Genomic DNA, 21,259 nt, shown 5'->3' on the forward strand with positions numbered 1-21,259 from the left:
TTTCTCTAAGGTAGAAACTGCTATTGTATTATTTACATTGAATTTATGCAGCAATGTATATGTATGTTTAAAAAACTGCTTTTCAGTGTATTCATTATCATGATTATGCTTAATAAAATTATTCTATTATAAAATTATAAAACTTGGGGATTACATTCTATGATATTGTACCAAAGAATAGCAAAAACAAAGAAAATCATTTCAATTTAACAGAGTGGCTAAGATATGAACAGAGAAACAAAAATGTCCAGCAATGTTAGAATCACATGGCTCTGAGTATTTGGGTTGATCCTTTTTTCTAAAAAAGTAAAAGACTGAAAGTAGCATAATTAAAATCTGTGAAATAATTAATCGGAAGATCAGCATGATCATAGATTTGTTCACAGATCTTGAAATGCTGAGTATTAATTTAGAATTTCAGAAGTTACAAATGATAGAGTGCAGAACTTATTTAGCATAAAACCAAAGATCAAGTGGCTGACTAATTCTATGACTACTAGGAAAATCGGGTAGCCATCTGTCCTCAAAGATTTTAAGGAAAGAAAAATTATGGTGATAGGGGCTGGGAAGGTGGCTCAGTGTAGAGCGCTTGCCTTGCATGCACGAGGCCCTGGGTTTGATTCCTCAGCACTACATAAGCAGAAAAAGCCAGAACTGGGGTTGAGGGTCAAGTGGTAGAGTGCTCGCCGAGCTAAGGGACAGCGCCCAGGCCCAGAGTTCAGGCCCCACGACTGGCAAAAAAAAAAAAAAAAAAATATGGTGATAGGTTCTAGGACTTAAGCAAAAAAGAACTATATATTTTTCTACCTATCTATCTAATATATAGTATATACAGAATAAAATTATTAAATGAAAGGGGGACCAAGACTATTGGCTGTGTAAATACAGTATAACCTAATATTCCCCAATAAATGACAAAGAAATACTTTAAAACATTACATATTAATTGCAAAAAGCAATGATATAAAAATTTGCTCTATATATTTGTAAAGAGCAAATGTATTTTAAGAACTACATAAAAGTATTAGTGGTTTTTTTCTGAATGGGTAAGAACTTACAACTTTAACGTTCTTCTTGTTCTAATCTATAATTCTAAATTTTCTACATGCAAGGTATATTCCTCTGTAATGACAAATTTAAACCAGGAAATAAGCATCAGAAAACCCTGGTCATGTATGTGCTTACCTCACCACACTCTTACTGCATGCCAATTCATTGATCAGGAAAGCCAGGATTGAAGCCTTCTGTGCTGGAGTGTGAGCCTGAAAAGCTTTGGTCTTCAGGCTTTCAGTGAGCTCAGTTTGTCCACAGTGATTTTCCATAAAAATCTGTAAAACCTCAGACACATTGTCTCGGTTCACACCAACATTCAGCAAATGTTCTCCAAGAGCTGTTTTGGCCTATAAAAGTTTGGCATTTTTAATCAATATTTATCATACCCATTCATAATAAATAAACAGTAAGATTAACAATACTTGTTCTAGATATGTTCTAGATATTACTGATAAATGCTTTATTCATAGTTTGATGTGGAGGTAAAAAATAAGCAACAGATTATAGACAAACATTCAAGAACATGCATTGTTCAGTTCCTTCTTCAAACTTTTGGTTTAAAGTCACACTGAGACAATATATTATTGACACAATTTTCATCTTTAAAATAGAAAGCATGGATACTGGTGGGCTGTAGAAACTAAATAATCTAGCAAGCTTTCTTTGAGACAAGGTCTCATGCTCCCTTTTTGCTTAGGTTGGCCTCAAACTCATGATCTTCTCCTCTTGATTTTCCCTGCAGAGTAGCTGTGATCATAGGCATGTACCACTACGCCTAAATGCCAAATCAATTCTGAATCTGATGGTCTATAGACACCTTGTCAAGTGCCTCTATTATTTACAATGATTGAATGAAGCCAAGTATAATTTCAGAAGGCACAAAGAAGTTCTAATTGTCCTATGAATTATGAATTCTGGTTTTGCTTTCCTTAAATGAACTGGGTCATAGCCTAAAGCTAGAATAAAACAAAATAACTGAGAAAGGAAGGTCTACATTTACAACCAAGTTCTTCTATGTTTGCGCCAGGTATAAACTAATGAAAATTGACATTTAACTTTATGAGAAAAATATGATCACTCTACGCAATCTTCTGCTATTATGGTACAAATGCGCTGATAGTACATGTTTAAAACGACTCTTATATTTTGTTTTTGTTTTTTACCTTGTATCCTGTAATTAGACCTGGATCACACACAGCAGCGGAGAGGAGCCTCACCAGTAGGTCTTGGACTTCACCCATGCTGTCCCCTATATTTAGTAATCCCTCTTGAAGAACACTCAGGTTTGGAACATCAATATTCACATCAAAGCCCAAAACTTTACCAAAGTTTCGTAAGAACTGCACCACCATGAGACAGTCTGAAAATGTACTTCCAGAGAGAACAAGTCCTGGAATACGAGGCAACTCTGGCAAAGGCTGAAAATAAAACATGAATCAAGTTTAAAATACCTTCAAAAAGTGATGGTTGATTTTTTAAAACAAAGAATGTTGTTATCTTTCTTGCCCCTATATTGACTAGTGGTGCTTTTTTCTTTGGATGCCATGTTTCTTGGGCATTTCTGCAACCTCCACAATACAAGGTACAGTGTCTTAAACATAAGTAATAGCCAGGAAATTTGTCTGACCTCCATATGAACTGAAATTCATCTCTGAAAAACAATGCTGACTTGAATTAACCCATATTAATAAATTATGGGTTGTATATTGAAAAGGCTAGGAAAAAACAGAAGAAATGAAATGTACCCTCAAAAGTACTTTATTATAGATGTACTTATTAGGGGAATATGTACTAATTTCTTCTGATAATGGAGATATTTGATATCCATACTTGTTTTGGTTGCCCAGAAAATAACAACATGGCTCGCAGTCTTTCTGGATGGAGAGAAAGGTACTTACTGATGAATATAGATAAATGATTAGGTCTGTCTTACTAGACCTCAGGGCTCTGAATGTGAAACTAATTATAATACAACTAGAGATTTTGAGGTTGCCTATGTTTGACAAAGCATTCATATGAGTTTCAGTAGCACAATCAGCTATCTGTCACAAGCTCTCAAATATGTTCACATATTAACACCTTAGTGACTAAGTTATAGCACTAGTAATAAAGATTTATGAAATTGAGTAATAGCTAATCTAAATTAAGAATATTTTTGTGGAGAACTTTAAATTTCAATAGAAAAAATAAATGACGTACAACATTTCCATTTGTGGTCTGTGTTTAAAAACATGCTCCTTTGCCCCCACTCTTTTCAATATGGTACTAGAATTCCTAGTCAGAGCAATAGGGCAGGAAAAGGAAACAAGAGGGGACTCGAAGGAGTAAGAGTCAAATTATTCCTCTTTGCTGATGATAAGATCTTATGCTTAACAGAGCCTATATAGTCCACCAAGATGTCAAAAATATAGCAGCATATAAAACAAACAATCAAAAACTAGTAACTTTTCTATATAATATCAATGAATAGGCTGAGAAAGAAATTAAGGAAAGCACTCCATTTTCATAAAAGCCTAAAAATAGTAAAATGTCTAGGTATTAACCAGGGACATAAAAGACATTTAACCATGAAAACTATAAAACCTTGAAGAAAAAAACTGAAGATGACATCAGCAGATAGAAAGCCTTCCTGCTCTCATGGAATGGTCATACTGCTAAAGGCAATCTACAGATTCAATATAATTCGATTTAGAAAAATCATTCCAAAAATTCATATGGAGGCATAAAAGATGCCAAATAGCACATATAATTCTAACTATAATTCTTTGGAGGTATTACAATTTTTGGCTTCAAATTATACTACATAGCTATAGTTAAAACAAAACAACAACAACAAACCCCCACAAACTTGGTACTGGCACATAAGCAGATCTAATGGAATAGTACAGAAGACCTAGGGATAAAAGTATATAGCCATACCCAGCAAATTTTTGACAAATAAGCCAAGAACATACAATGGAGAAAATACATTCTCTTTAAGAAATGGTGCTGGGAAAACTGGTTATTTGCTGGAGACTGAAACTAGACTCGAAGCTCTCATTCTGTACAAAAATCAACTCCAGATGGATCAAAGACTCAAAGTAAGACCTGAAGCTTTAAGTCTACTGCAAGAAGGTATAGAAAGAACTCTGCAAGTTATAAGCACAGGTAAATTTTTTCTGAATAGGCCTCCAGCTGACCAGAGGATGTGAACAAGAACTGACAAACAGTACTACATGAAATTAAAGTTTCTGCTTAGAAAGTTTAAACATTCAAATCAAACTTGTAGGTATACTTTAATTTTTACTGAAAAATATCTATGCTATATAAATAAATAGTATATCAATGTAATTAAATTCTCCCCATGGAACAAAAAGTTTACTTTAAGCACACTAGAAATGATCTTATTTAAGTCAAGAAGATAACCACCAGCTGAATGTAGTATATAAGTAAATACAAACTGCAAATGGTACAGACTAAACAAAATATTATGGGGTAACAGTAAAGAGAATATATGTATTTTGGGGGGGTCCGGTCGTGGGGCCTGAACTGTGGGTCTGGGCACTGTCCCTCAGCGCTAGCTCAAGGCTAGCACTCACCACTTGAGCCACAGCACCACTTCTGGCTTTTTTCTTTTTGCTTATGTGGTGCTGAGGAATCGAACCCAAGGTCTCAGGCATGCAAGGCAAGCGCTCTACCACTGAGCCACCTTCCCAGCAATGTATGCATTATTGATATACTTAACAAGAGTGCCATTGTCTTAACTATGCCTAATAAGACTAAAACTGATTTCTACTCCCAAAAGTTTAACACCTCATGTCACTTGCCAACATTATTTTGGTCTTTCTAAATTTCTACATTTTTATTTTATTTTATTTTTTGGTTCTGGTCCTGGGGCTTGAACTTAGCCTGGGTACTATGCCTGAGTTTCTTTGTTCAAGGCTACATGCTACCGCTTAAAGTTTTTTTGTGGTTCCACTTCTAGGTTTTTGTGGTTAGTTAAGAGATAAGAATATCTCAGACTTTCTTGCCTGGGCTGGCTTTGAACCAAGATCCTCAGATCTTTACTTTCTGAGTAGGCTAGAGTTATAGGATTGAACTCAATTGCTACTGTTATATGTTAAAGCAACATTACATGCCTATAAAGCACCATACCATAAAAGAAAAACACATGGGTGCTGTGGTGGAACATCAATTTTGGGCTTGCAAGATGAGAAACAGCATGTACTCAAAAGTGTAATAAGCTGTGGCCTAAACACAAGCTCTGTAATCACAGCAAGTTTCTTAAGCTGTTTGTGTCTCAGTTTTCTCATCTGTATTGAAGATAAACACTAGTTTCTAGGGACTTTGAGAAGTAGATAAATAATATAAATCATATCTTCTCTTAGCTCCTAACATGATGTTAACATATAGTCCAATAAAGGTTAGCTACCATGACTAAAGCACTGGAGGCAATACAGATTAAAACCCTGATTTATTTAAAGATCTATGGGCCCTGAGAAGTTAGATCTTCCTATGCCTGAATACCTGGGAAGAATCAAATAAAACATGGAAGTACTTCTGAGATTATTCTTTGAAAATTTCTACAGTTATCCATTAAAATTAAAAGGTATATAGATATCTGTGAGAAGGTGGGAGGGAAGGCACAGAATACAAGGAAAAAGGGTGAGAAAGTACAGCAGTGGAGCTCACTGGACATTGATGAAAGTGAACTATACAACTCATGAGTGGAGATGGGAAGGAGGGAATGGGAAAGAGGGAGGGAAGACATGACACTGTATGCAAGGAAATGTACTCATTACCTGATACATGTAAAAGTAACCCCTCTGTATAATACCTCTATAATAACAATAAATTAAAAAATATTTAGAGCTCTAATGATATAGTAAGAACTGATATTATCAGAATAAGAACTCCATCTTGGTGGCTCTCCAAGAGAAACAATATAACCTAGATTTGCAAGTCTACCACACTAGACAAAAATTAAGGCTTTCATAGTGGTAACTCTAGCAAAGGAATCAAGGAAAAATTAAACTTATTTCTGAAATAACCTTCAGGTAATGTAAGTTACCTTTTGGTCTGCTAAGCACATGTCTTCATTTGGCTTCTTTAGCTCCTTTGCAATTTCTAGTTCTAATCTCCGTTGCTCCAGTTTACGCTCTTTATTTAATCTTTTCTCATCACGTTTTTCTTGTTTCAACCGCTCTTTTTCCTTCAAAAGAAAATCAAACTCTCCTTATTCATTTTAAATGTTTGAAAACAACTCCAGTTGAAAGTTAAAGTGATCAAAGTGCATATTTCAGTGAACAAAAATATTTTAGAAATAAATTTACCATTAGTCTAGAAAAATTTATAACAATGATTTACTTCGGTTTAATTATTTTCACTCTTTGAACTTCAAAATAATCTTTTGACACAATCATATCTTAAGAATATGAAATAAGACAAAAATCTTACAATGCTTCTATAATACTTAATATCAAGGTTAGATTTAAGAAAGACTATGTTAATAGTCTTCATGAATAATTTCAATCCTTTGACAGGTCATGAAAATCAAATATTACTAAGAGGAGGTATGTAAATAAAATAAACATAAGCAACTATCATAAAACAAATTTGACTAGTATCAGCACAATATGTGTGGCTAGAGGAAGCAAAGGAGGTTTCACAGCAGCAAAGTACTGTGTGGATTTGCAGAAGCATTTCTTCCAACATGGATTATCTAGTCTAAAACAATACTGGGGATGAAATATATGAGATATTATTTACCACCATAAAGAACACTTAAAATAATGTAGGATAGCAAGTCTGAAGGTAATTCTGAAGGCATTCCATAAATGTTTTGATGCAGATATGGTACCTCATGCCTGTAATTCTGGCTAAGAAAGAGGAATTGGTTCAAGACCAGCCTAAGTAAAAATGAGATTGCCAATGTAACAAATAAAGTATGCATGGTAGAGTGAAACTGTAATCCCACTTCCATGGGAATCACCAAAGGGAAAAAGGGGATGTGGCTCAAGTGGTATAATAACCGTCTACCAAGAGCAACATAACTCCTGAATCCAAAATTCTGTGCCATAAGAAAAAGTTTGTGTTTTGTCCTTGCTATAAAGAAGAGAATTGTCAGAATAAGATGCAAACATAAAAGGGATCCGAATAGGGAAAGATGAAGTAAAACTCGCCCTTTTTGCAGATGACATGATCTTGTATTTAAAGAATCCCATGGATTCCACTGCCAAATTACTCAAGTTGATTCAAAACTTTGGCAAAGTAGCAGGGTATAAAATTAACCCTCAAAAATCAATGGCTTTCTGTATGTCAACAAATGAGAAAAGCGTGGCTGAAATCAGGAAAGCAACTCCATTCGTAAAAGGCCCACAAAAAATAAAATACCTAGGAATTAACTTAACCAAAAAGTGAAAGAACTCTATGATGAAAACTTTAAAAACCTAGAAAGGACATCAAAACAGAACTTGGAAAAACCTCCCATGTTCCTGGATTGAAGGATCAACATCGTGAAAATGGCAATACTTCCCAAGGCTATTTACAAATTCAATGTGATACCTATCAATATTCCAACCTCATTCTTCAAGGAAATAGAAGAGGCAATCCAAAAATTCATATGGAACAATAAAAGACCTCAAACAGCAAAAATGATCCTTAACAGAAAAAAACAGTGCTGGAAGAATACCAATACCAAATTTCAACTCTACTACAAAGCCATAGTAATCAAAACAGCTTGGTACTGGCCCAAGAACAGACCTCAGGACCAATGGAATAGAACTGAAAACCCAGAAATGAACCCACAGACATATAGCCATCTAATCTTTGATAAGGGAGCTAAAAAAAAATAGAATGGAAGAAAGACAGCCTCTTCAGTAAATGGTGCTGGCAAAATTGGTTAATCACTTGTAGAAAAGTAAAGCCAGATGCTTATATATCACCCTACACCAGAATGAACTCCAAATGGATCAAAGTCCTCAGAATCAAAGCACACACCCTGAAAACCTTACAGGACGGAATAGGAGAAAGCCTAGGTCTCCTTGGCACAGGCCGAAATTTTCTTAATAGAGACCCCAAAACACAACAAATCAAAGAAAGGTTGGACAAATGGGATTGCATGAAATTGCAGAGCTTCTGCATGGCAAAGGGCATAGCTAGCAAGATCAATAGAAAGACCATGGATTGGGAGAAGATCTTCACTAGCCATACAATGGACAAAGGTCTCATACCTAAAATATAACTGGAACTCAGAAAATTAAATCCCCCAACAACAAATCCTCAAAGAAACAACTGCCCAATAAATAAGTGGGCTAAAGACTTACAGAAAAACTTTTCTGAAGAGGAAGGAAGGATGGCGAATAGATATATGAAGAAATGCTCAACCTCCCTAGTCATAAAAGAAATGCAAATCAAAACAACACTGAGATACCACCTCACCCCAGTTAGAATGGCTATAATCAAGAACTCTAATAACAACACATGCTGGAGGGGATGTGGACAGAAGGAAACCCTACTGCATTGTTGGTGGGAGTGTAAACTTGGTTCAATCACTTTGGAAAGTAATATGGAGGTTTCTCAAAAGACTCCACATGGAACTTCCCTATGACCCAGCAATCCCACTTTTGGGCATTTACCCGAATGATCACAAACAAGACCACAGTAAAGCTACCAGCACAACTATGTTTACTGCAGCATTATTTACCATAGCTAAGATATGGAACCAACGCAGATGCCCTTCAGTAGATGAATGGATCAAGAAAATGTGGTATTGGGCTGGGAAGTTGGCTCAGTGGTAGAGTGCTTGCCTCGCATGCATGAGGCCCTGGGTTCGATTCCTCAGCACCACATAAGCAAAAAGAAAAAAGCCGGAAGTGGCGCTGTGGCTCAAGTGGTAGAGTGTTAGCCTTGAGCTGAAGAGCTGAGGGACACCGCCCAGGCCCAGAGTTCAGGCCCCACGACCGGACCCAAAAAAAAAAAATGTGGTATATATACACAATGGATTCTATACCTCCATCAGAAAGAATGACATTGTCCCATTTGTTAGGAAATGGAAAGGCTTGAAAAAATTATATTAAGTGAAGTAAGCCAGGCCCAAAGAAACATAGGTCCCATGGTTTCCCTTATTTGCAAAATCTAGTATATGTCTTAGTCAAGCAGAAAAGGTTAGATAAGCTGATGTTAGGGAAATGAACCCTAAGTTATGTATTCAAATTTTTTTCCTTTCATTCGATTGTTTCTAACACAGTTATAAGATTATTTCTTTGTTGCTTTGTATGTCCCTCCCCCATGGTATAACCCCTGCTTTAGTGTATTTGATGTCAGTATAATTTGTGGAGGGGAAGGGGAAAAACAAATCATTTAAATAGGAATACAGGTGGACCTATTGCAACAATGAAATGTACAAGTCATTATGTTGAAAATGAACTTTACAACTTTGGTGTGGGGGAGGAGGGGCGGAGGGGGGATGGGATGGGATGGGAAGGGGAAACAAAGGAGGAGGCTACAATGCTTGATAAGAAATGTACTCATTATCTTGCCCATGTAAATGTAACCCCTCTGTACAGTTTTTCACAAAAAAAGATAAAAATATTTCAAATAAAAATGCTAAAAACCAAAAAAAAAGAAACTGACATATCCACCCAATGAACTTTTATTGACTATTAAAAAGAATGAGATTACATAACTTGCTAGAAAATAAAAGTGCAGATCATCACATCAAGTGAAGAAAACCAGTCCCACAAAGAAACAGGTTGCATCATTTATTTGTTACCCATCTGTGCAAGCTAGGGGAAAACAAATCACAAGAAAACCACTCATGAAAGTAAAAGGGTGAGATGCTAGGGAGGAAAGGGGAGGAGAAGAGGGAGAAGTGGGGAGATAATAAAGACTGATAGAAGCAATGAATATGATCAATACGTATTGTATAGGAGTCTGGCTCTAGTGGTGGTAGAGTACCTGCCTGGAAAGCATAAGGCCCTGACTGAGTTCAAATCCTAAGCCTACCAATGAAAATAGAGATATGATGAAAACCCTAGACATAAGTTCTTTTATTAACAGTGGGTAAATTGAAGGATAGTAACAGACTATTACATATAACTATAAAATATAGTCCTAGAGTATGCTTTAGACTGACTATAAAGCGAATAGACCTCCCTTCATTTTTATAACTTTCTTTTCCCTAGTTTCATATATTATTTAAATATATATTTAGATTATAAGTAATTTGTAGGCAGGTTGTAATAGCATACATCTGTAACTTCAATACTCAGGAAGTGGGGGCAAGAGAATCTCAAGTTCAAGACCAGCCCAGGTAAGTTAGTGAAAGCCTATCTTAAAACAAAACAAAACCAAACAAAACAAAACTACAAATAAAAGTGCTGGGAATGCAGGAATGAAAGCTATCATTTAAAATGTAGTTCTATTTTTATGGACAAAATGTTTATTTTATACTAGAATTTGATTTGGGGGGAAGAGTTAATCCGTTGCCTGTTATTCTTAGGAACACATTAAAATAAATTAAGGACCAGCACATCTAAAATAGGGGCTGGGAAGGTGGCTCAGTGGTAGAGCACTTGCCTTGCATGCCTGAGGCCCTGGGTTTGATTCTTCAGCACCACATAAGCAAAAAGAAAAAAGCCGGAAGTGGCGGTGTGGCTCAAGTAGTAGAGCGCTAGCCTTGAGCTGAGAGCTGAGGGACAGCGCCCAGGCCCAGAGTTCAGGCCCCACGACCTGACCCAAAAATAAATAAATAAATAAAATAAAATAAATTTCATTTAAGGTTGAAACATCTATTAACTAATATTTTTTGGGTGGATGCTGGTCCTGAGTCTTTAAATCAGGGCCTAAGCACTGTCCACTATCTTTTTTACCTAAGGCTAATGGCTATATCACTTGAGCCACAGCTCTACTTCTAGCTTTTTGATGGTTAATTAGAGATAGAGTTTCCTATACAGGCTGGCTTTGAACCACAATCCTCAGATCTCAGCCTCCTGAATAGTGAGGATTATAAGCATGAACCACAAGTGCCCAGTCTGGATTACTGTTCACAGTCAAAAATATATAAGGCAAAAAGCTAAAAGTCATGTAAAGATTATTTATATAATAAAACCATAAAAGTATCTTCAAACATTCTATAGTACAGTAACAAATAGGTAACCTAATGTACCCTATTTTAGAATTATGTGTTTAAGAACTAAGGAGTGAATGTGGTACAATGAGCTAATACTATAAAGTTCACAACTTACAGGACTGTAAAACATGACATTTTTTAATATATGTATTTTTGTAAAGATACTGTATAGAAGGGTTACAGTTACATGAGTAAGGTAATGAGTCCATTTCCTATTGAGCATTGTTACCCCCTCCTTTGTTTTTACCCCCACCCTCCCTACCTTCCCCTCACCCCCACCCCAAGTTGTAAAGTTCGTTTTCAACATAGTGTCTTGTATGTCTCATTGTTACAATGGGTCAAGGCTGACCCATTGTATCCTTGTTTCAGCATTTTGTTATATCCCTTCCCCTCTCCACATCAGAAAAATGTATATACAAGATGCAAGGTACCAGAATCAAATACAGTGAAAACAGGGGTTATACCAAAACATGCCATTTTTATTGACCAGTGATTTTAGCACTTTACAATTTTATTGGGTCCCTTAGGTGACTGTTCTGGGTTTAACTTAGAGAATATTTTTTTTTGACAGAAATTTGTACTCAAATTTAAAATGTACCAAGATTTAAAGATTACCTCAAGCTGTAGAAAAATAAAAGTGTAAAGATGAATAATAACAGAAGTTATACTAGACTTACAAAGAGTAAAAATGATAGTGCTTTATGGGTCACATATTTAATATGAGTACAATAACCATTCTTTAAAATGAACTTACAATTTTAATTTATATGTAATATGAAAATTAATCTAAAACAAAGGAATATTATGAATCAGATGATTGAGGAAGGATTAAAGGCAATTATATTTTATAGGAAGAAAATAATAAAGTAAATCTTTTCTTAAATATTTCATTAAAAATTCTGTACTTAAGATTAACTGTCTTCAGATGTCACATAGAATAGCTACTTTTACATAAATGTCTCTTCATTTTAAATCAAAATTGTCAAATTTCACATTAGAGATTTTATATTTTTAATAAGAATATATTCCAAAATCTATTTCATTGAGTGATATTTAAATTCTATAAAACTATAAAGCGATTTCACATTGTACTTTTACATTTTAAGGTAGTCAATCTAATTTCTCTCTTTCCCTTTCTCTCTTTTCTTTCTGTGTCATTACTGGGCTTTGGACTCAGTCTGAGTATTCTTCCTTAATATTTTTGCTTAAGGCTGGTGCTCTACCACTTGAGCCATAGATCCATTCTGGCTTTTTGGTGGTAAATTGGAGATCAGAATCTCACAGACTTTCCTGCCCAGGCTGGCTTCAAACTGCAATCCTCAGATCTCAGTCGTCTGAGTAGCTAGGATTACAGGCATGAGCCACCAGTACTTGGTTTAAGGCAATTTAACTTGTAAAACAGAAATAAAGTACATTTATATAAATGCTGTTCTAGTATATTTTCTGTGCCTTTAATTGAAAAGCAATTTTCTTTTCAAAGTCTATATATGCAAGTCTGCCTTTTATTTTTATTTTTCACTACATAATGATTGGGATGAGTATAGAATTATGAAATGCTACCATGAATAGTGTCATTGAGGGATTAAGCTTTTTTTTCTACTTTCAAATTACTTATTGGATTACTTTGGAATGGGAACCCTGTTTTCCATTGTGTGAGTCTATTTCCTGAAGTGCTGACAGTCATTCTGTGATAAGATACATGTTTAACATCCTTTTGTACTTTACTGACCCTTAAGGAGACATAGAAAACAAGCTACTGTATTATTATGGTTGGTTATGCAGTTTATAAAGTGATTTTAAATTTGTAGTTGGTATAGTTTCTAAAATTAAAATAGGAGATTAAAAAATAAAATGTTGCTTTCTCATGCTGTTTAATCTTGTTTCTAATGATAAATATAAGATCAGATGTTTTCATATTTTCTTGAATTAATACTAGGGAGTAAGCCGTTTTTATTTTTGAGGCTAACAATCATTAGTTCTTATACTATGCTACAAAAGATTATTAATGGTCATTTGAAATTAATATGATTAACAAGTTGTATACCAGATTTTTAACTAAGTATAGCTTTATATAACAGAATAACTATAGTTTTATTAAGCTAAAGAATCAACAATGGGGGGGAAAGGGGAGATATGAGTGGGGGGGATGGGATATGGGAAGGGATAAAAAAGGGAAACAAAAGAGGAAACAACAATGCTTGATAAGAAATGTACTCATTATCTTGCCCATGTAATTGTAACTCCTTTATATGGTATTTTCATGATAAAAAATTTTTAAAAATGAGAGTAAATTGTAAAGCAAAACTCAAACAGAATTTTTTTTAAAAAAAGAATCAATAATAATTTTGAATCTATTTTATTAAAAAATACATCAAGGGCTGGGAAGGTGGCTCAATGGTAGAGTGCTCGCCTTGCATGCATGGGGGCCTGGGTTCGATTCCTCAGCACCACATAAACTGAAAAAGCTGGAAGTGGCACTGTGGATCAAGTGGTAGAGTGCTCGCCTGGAGCTGAAGAACTGAGGGACAGCGCCCAGAGTTCAGGCCCCATGACTGACAACACACACACACACACACACACAGACACACACACAGACACACACATAGACACACACACACACACTTGAGATAATAGTAAATTAAAATATCTCATGGGTAGTATTTGTACTACCTGTTTACTGTGATGGCTGTGGAGTTTCTTAGAGTCATTTCAGATGTTACAGGATATTTTAATTAATAATATGGAAGCAACTTATATTTCAACCTAATAATTCTTTAAATACCACTTGTAACATATGCATTTTATCCTACTTTGCCTTTTTCCAGAACACAATAAAAATATAAAGGAATTAAAGTTTGGTAGACAGTAGCTGTTTACAATGTTGAACTAGTCCCAAATACCATATAGTCTTTACTTTGTAGTGGTTTCTTCTGTGTGTGTATAAGTGGGCATGTGTGTGTGTGTGTGTGTGTGTGTGTGTGTGTGTGTGTGTGTGCCATTCCTGGGATTTGAACTCAGACTCTGAGCACACAAAATTTTGCTAAATAATTCAGCATAAATTTATGTAAAAGACTAGGAGAAAGTTTGGATTAATTACATTAAAAAAAAATCAGCTCTGAGCCAGCCCAGGCAGGAAAATCCATGAGATTCTTATCTTCAATTAACCAGCTGAAAACTGGAAGTAGCACTGTGGCTCAAAGTGGAAGAGAGCTTGCCTTGAGCTGAAGAACTCAGGAACAGTTCCCATGCCCAGATTTCAAGCCCCACAATTGACATAAAAAAGAAAAAGAAAATCAGCCCCATAATCTAGCAAAGGAGTGCAAAGGAAATAAAGTCAGTATGTGAAGAGATCTCTGCACTCCTATGTCTGTTGTAACATTCACAATAGCCAGGAAGAAAGCTGTGTGTCTGTTAACTAATGGATGCCTAAAGAAAATGTGGCAATATGATATACCATAGACTAGTATTCAGACATAAAAGAATGGAATTCTCTTATTTATGACAATGTGAATGAAAATGGAAATCATTATGCTAAGTGAAATAAACAAGGCACAGAAGACAAACTACATGATTCACTCATATGTGGAATGTAAAACAGTTGATTTCTTATAAGCTGACAAAAAATGGTAGTAATCAGAGGGGAGCAGTATATCATTTGAACACTAAGTTATAATCAAACAGGAGTAAGAACTTGTGGTGTGCTTTTACAGTAGGTTAATGTAGATAATGATAATGTAGGAGGATTTTGCATGTTTTCACCATAAGGAAATGGTAAGTGTTTGAAAAGATATAGATATATATATATGTATAGATCTATACATATAGATCTATAGATATATCTAGATCTATACATCTGATATATATATGTATATATCTATATATATATAGTGGGGTGGTGGGAGAATGAAAGACCATATGCTTGGTTCCGTGCTGCTGCTGCTGCTTTCTTCTTCTTCTTCTTTTTGCAATAGGGTTATATTCTATTATAACTTAGGTTGATGGCCTTTATGACATTCTTGAGATGGTTCTTTATATCAAAAGTTCTGTTATTTTGTGAAATGTCTGTATCTGTATCCTTTTTGAGAAGATATATGACATAATTTACACATTACACAATGCAAATATATGGAAATATCACATAATAGCCATGAATATGTATAGAGTTTTTATATTTTATATATCAGTTAAAGAAATTTAAAAATTTACAATTGCTTGAAAAACCATGCCTTGTTAATTGCTTGTTTCACATAGTAAAGCTTTATCTCATTGATACAATTATTAATCTTTTTCATTTTTCTCACAGTAATTTAATGATCCACCACATTGACGTAGTCTAGAAAAGTTTAAAAATATTTTGTTGATGGCAGCAACTGTTAGAGGAACATAATCTAAAATCAGAAGGACTGATAAAGTTATTCAGTTTGCAAGCAGTCCTGTTCACAGGTCTACAGTGACTACCACCAGGATACATCTAGAAGGGAATGAAGAGCGCAGCCAGGCCAATTTGTTGCCTGGTAGTCATTATTATATTAGATATAGAGGAAATCAATAGAACTGGATAAGCAACAGGTAAGGAGAAAAAATGTATCAGGAAAAGCATTAGCAAGTGACCTAACAGAAAGTGATTGCTAGAGAAAATTTAAGAGGTAATCTATATTAGTAGTTCCCTTTGTGCCTATACATCTTGCTAGGCCTACTCTACATTTAAGCAACTGTAAGTATGAGGTAGTGCTAAGCACTATTCTACAGCTTTACACACACACATGCACACACACACACATCTATTTAGACAACATTATAACTATATGAATAAGGAATTAATACCTTAATTTAATGGAAAAAATGAATCAAAGGGATTAAAAATATGGCAAAAGTTACACAGCTGGAAAGTATTAAAAGAAGAATCCAAATTTGGGGGGGTTGACTAAAATATCCAGGCTCCAAAACAGTATACATGTTGTGTTAACAAATCAGCCATCTATGTTGCAAATATACATCACAGCTAAAACAAAAACACACAGATCTCAACTCTAGGTTAAACAGTATCGTGTGTGTGTGTGTGTGTGTGTGTGTGTGTGTGTAACAGAGAGAGAGAGAGAGAGAATATATGTATGTGTAAAATTCTGTGGTGTTAGAAATGGAACTCAGAACCTTACACATTCTAGGCAAAGGTTCTACCAAGGAGATATATTCCCAGCAAAAAATAATAATAATTAAATATTTATCTCAGTTCAAATATCATTACTTCATTAAAAATACAGTTTGCCAAACATGTTGATAAACAATTCTAATTCTAGGACCTGTGAGGCAGAGAGAGAATTAAGAGAGTTCTAGCCAGACTGAGAGATGTAGAGAGTTCCAGGTCAATCTGGGCTTCTTGTCAAGATATTGTCTCAAACAACAAAAAACCAATACAAAATCAAACCCACCACCCACAACAAAAAGAAAACAGTTTGAGAAGGTAAATCACACTGTTTGCTGAGCCAGCATTGGAATCTGGGTCTCTCAACCTCTGAAATCCTGTTTTAATGCAGAATGCATTCCTTTATAGCATCTATTTTTTTGGGGGGGTCCAGTCATGGGGCCTGAACTCTGGGCCTGGGTGCTGTCCCTCAACTCTTCAGCTCAAGGCTAGCGCTCTACCACTTGAGCCACAGCGCCACTTCTGGCTTTTTTCTTTTTGCTTATGTGGTGCTGAGGAATCGAACCCAGGGCCTCAAGCATGCAAGGCAAGCGCTCTACCACTGAGCTACCTTCCCAGCCCCTATAGCATCTATTTTAATCTGCAACTGATTTCTGTTAAATTCCAAATAGATTGATTTTGACATACTGAAATAATTCTCTTTTTCTGAATTATCTGTTAAAAGTCTATTTTAAGGAAATTATTAAGGCCAAGTTTTATACATAGAATGCTAAAGAACACTCTATTCTGAGGGCAGAAGACCCTGTGGGAATAATTTGTGTTTGAATTAGGATGCGTAGACTCCTCAAGGCACTCTGTAATATTCGATTTGTGACACTCTGGCTACAGTAGTAGTTTGATTCAAACCAATGACATTTAACACATTTACAAAAAAGATAATTAAAACATCAGCCAGGGAAATTAACACATATATATGAAAACTTTTTCCATTCTTTTATTTTAGCATAGTTACTATCTTTAACCTTTGGTTTGTTTATGAAAGCTAGTAAATTATGTCAAAGTTATACCTTGAATAAAAGGGCTAATGTTTCAGGAAAAAATAATAATTTATAAGGTAGCATATTTCTAGAAACACACACTTACTTCTGCTTTCTTACGAGCTTCCATAGCTTTCATAAGCATCATGTGTTGTCTCCTTCTCTCCCGTTCCTATTAGGCCAGATAAAATTAGGAGCATAACTCAACCAGAGTCAAACGTTTGAGTTTCAAATGGAAAACAACAACAACAACAAAAACAAAAACTCAATATAGCATGTTTAGCATTTATAGACAAGTCACAGTAAATACTAAATATAAGACAAGAATGGCCAGTCTGTGCATGTTTTAGTTTAGGTTTAGAAAGCAAATACAAGAACAATCAAAAGCAAAAAGGTAAAGCAATGAACATGGAGACAGTGTAAACAGAAGCATACAAGATTTACTTATGGTCAGTTGTGATGCTCCTTCAAAAGCTGGCAGAACAAAAAGCATAATGGTTGGCTGGAACAGGTCAGTTACTTTACATCTGCTATTAGAGAAACCACAAATACTTACTAGAGCCAATTGAACGGAAAGTTGTATTGTGCTTACAATTTTAGATTGATCCATAATCATTTTCGTGTTATGGTTTTGGAATTAATTAGATTTATTTCAAGTACAAAATTATTTTGAAAATCCAATGAGTCACCAACAAATTAGAAAGGTTTTTTTTTAAAGCACTGATAGCAATTTATAAAGTTAAACTATTCTTGGTTCATGTACAAACACAAATGAACAGCGACATTCCTATTTACTGATGTCTGCCAACTGGTGTGCTGTTTAAAGTTACAAAAGTCCAGTGGGTGTAATTTAAGATGCAGAGTATGAAAATAAGAGAAGGTTAATTTGGTAATTGTATTTATTTTAAAGTTAAATATATTAATAACAATTAATTTTAGTTTTATATAATTAATTTTAATTAATTTTTAGTTTAAATACATTTGGTCCCTCAAAGGGGTATTGCTAAAATTTGTCTGTAAAACAAGAACATATTTCATATTCTCTCATCAAGCAAATTCAAAATTCCCATTATAGTCAATGGCAGTTTTGCATCTACAGTGATGGGAGAACATGGGCCATAATTGTCTAACTATATTGTGATCCAAACTTTCCTTGTGACATCAGTAACATTCAGTTTTAGACAGCAGCCTTCTTTAAGGCTTATGTAATTTAGTGAAAAATCCTAGAGACATATCATACTTCTTTATAGACAGACAAGCAGATGTATGCAATGCACTGTGCTGTAAAGCCATGCAGCAGTATGTAATATGACAGCAGCCAGTGCTAGACTTTATGCATTGCTATGACAACCATATCACAACCAAATCACAATGCGGTGTTAGATGTACAAAGATAAACATACCCATACCATATCTAGTCTATGCCTCTCCAACTCCTGGTAGAAAGAGTTGGCACAATATTATGAAACAGAAATCACAGAGTCATAAAACCAATTTTAACCCCCCAAAAGATACCATATACCAAAGCAAGGCAATAAACTGTAAGATGAAGGAAAAACTTAAGCAGGAATTTCATCAGAAAATTTACAGAAAACTTTTTAATGATTATTCCCCAACTAGTTTTAAGCAAAATGATCAAGTACAACCATGGTATAACTAACTTCATACAGACCTGATGCTTCAGAAGGACAGCTTGTTGTCTTCTCATTTCTTTCTCCTTAAAGATAAGAAACTTTTAATATATGATTTTTTAGGGAATATTTAGAACATACTCCTAAGTATTAAAAGGTTCCTTTTCCTGAGATGTTTGTAGTCTCTATTAGGTTGATCCACACAAAACTGGTACTATTCAATCTATTTTTTTTTTAACTTGTAAAATGTCAAGTGAATTTGTTGTAGTTCTACCTAATACTTAATATAAAACCTGTAGCAAGGATCTCTCTTTAGTAGATAATTTAACCTAAAAGTCTGCATATGATCAACTAATATATTATAAGCCACTCACTAAATTAATATTCATTAAGCTAACTAGGCTGTTGAAGCATACCAGATGCAAATCACATATGAACTTTTAAATTTATTTTAGTTTCATTTGAATAAAATTATAATTGTAAATAATTTGATACTTTATGCTGTAACTCAAAATCCAGCTGATTAGGACTCTTTTGTATTCTGAATGTAAACTATCAAATATACTCTGTAGTTAACAGCATCTATTTAATTTTTATATGAAAAATAAAAGACTGGGGATTATATTAAGATTTTTATATTGACCTATGGGTCATGACACAGTCCCAAGGGGATGGGGCTTAATGTAAAAAATTCTAGGATATTATCATTTACTATTTTCATAAAGTATAGATTAAATTAAAAATAAAGGTGGGCATAAAATGTGTTGTTTGGAATAAGAGAGTTTATGCCTGAGTGCAGCATCTCCAGCACTGCCCTGCCCTGCCCTCCCAGCCCCAGGAAAAAATAACTGGTTTCTGGTTTTGTAAGGTGTAGCTATGGTGCTATTTCTAGTACCAGTAGGGTTGTTTAGCTGTCCCCTTTTCATAATTCAGTCATCCAAAGTAGAAGGTAAGGGCATACGGGGAAGTGATGGAACATCTTTTTTATACTTCATGCCATAAAATCAAAATCAAAACACTTAACCTTATAATAATCAGCAATGGCTAATTTCATTAGCTAAATAACAGTTGATAGGGTTTTTGTATGCATTTTTCTTTCAGTTAATTAATTTACATTTTGAAACTGTATATCCAAATGCTGGGATGATATTAACCACTATACCTGGTCTACACTTTTTCCTTTTAATACATAAAACAGTTGTTGGACATTAACAAAGGGAGAGTAATAAGGGGAGAATCAGATTTTAGACACAGTTTGAAACATAAACATAAATGACAAACAAAATAGTTTGGGCAAGGGTCATTCTAATCAAGCAAAAATTATATACAGGTATTATGCAATAGTTCACATTTTTGACTTGATATCTCATATTTACAAAGCACAAAGTATTACATAAAACCTGTATAATAAAAATGAAAAATATACGTACAGTATAACATACAAATAAAAGCACACATTTACACAAGTTGAATCTGCTAAATATATTTTTAAATAGTTACTGTAAGGAAAGCTACTTTATTCACACAATTGATGCTATATAACATAGTTTTTATTTTTTTAAATAAAAACTCTGATTCTCATCTAAACTAACCTTTATTCGTTTCTCGGCTTCCAATAATTTGGCATTTGCCGCTTCTTCCTTCTTTTTCTTTTTAGCCTGTGCATGCAAAACAGGTCTCAAAGTCATGCAACAGCACCACTACAACTTGCAAATAATCTCAAGACTTGAAATGAAGCTACATGCCTTACAAGGTACAAAACAGTATGTGACATATATACAGACATGTACAGATTTCCCCCAGCTAATATATTTAACATAAAGTCATTTTATTTCTACTTTAAAGCAGTATACAAATGTCCTAAATTCAAAGAATAACTTTTCTTTTAAAGTGTTAAAAATAGGAAATAATTGAGTATACTGTTTTAGTTTCAACTTTAATTACAGAAAAAAATGAACATTATTTATTGCCTTTTATCCTGACCATAAAAATAAAAATGTAATCTCTGTAAAATAAAAGACAGGATTGAGCTTAACATTTTAAATATACAGTTTAAAATCAGTTATACATTTATAAAAATGTACATTTCTACTTTATTTTAAACTTCTTTTAATACTTGACAATTTAGATAAAGACATTCATGATTTGGCTGTAATTATGAAATGAAACATTATTGCTTCACTCTTTTTTTTAGTAGAATGGACATGTATGATTTTTTTGAAGTATATTTTGGCCATTAAGTCTATGTTAACATCACTCACCATCTAGTACCTTTATAATGGTC

The 21,259-nt window shown here is 34.3% G+C and overlaps 1 protein-coding gene across 6 annotated transcripts in view; it reads right to left on the reverse strand.

The window, feature by feature from the left end:
• The window catches only part of Baz2b (bromodomain adjacent to zinc finger domain, 2B), a 234,560-nt gene that overhangs the window by 32,302 nt on the left and 180,999 nt on the right, over positions 1-21,259 (reverse strand). For 4 of the 6 annotated variants that reach the window (XM_013029108.1, XM_013029116.1, XM_013029100.1 and 1 more), the window contains 6 exons: positions 20,568-20,633; positions 19,017-19,061; positions 17,451-17,516; positions 6,104-6,244; positions 2,217-2,471; positions 1,186-1,400 (listed from right to left, as the gene is read on the reverse strand). In XM_013029108.1, coding sequence (XP_012884562.1) covers positions 1,186-1,400; positions 2,217-2,471; positions 6,104-6,244; positions 17,451-17,516; positions 19,017-19,061; positions 20,568-20,633 — 788 coding nt within the window. Of the gene's footprint in view, positions 1-1,185; positions 1,401-2,216; positions 2,472-6,103; positions 6,245-17,450; positions 17,517-18,753; positions 18,781-19,016; positions 19,062-20,567; positions 20,634-21,259 lie in introns of all 6 variants that reach the window. The other 2 variants (XM_013029091.1, XM_013029078.1) reach the window with 1 other exon arrangement.

The sequence above is a fragment of the Dipodomys ordii genome, unplaced genomic scaffold, assembly GCF_000151885.1.
Source record: "Dipodomys ordii isolate 6190 unplaced genomic scaffold, Dord_2.0 Scaffold5, whole genome shotgun sequence".
Taxonomy (NCBI): Eukaryota; Metazoa; Chordata; class Mammalia; order Rodentia; family Heteromyidae; genus Dipodomys; species Dipodomys ordii.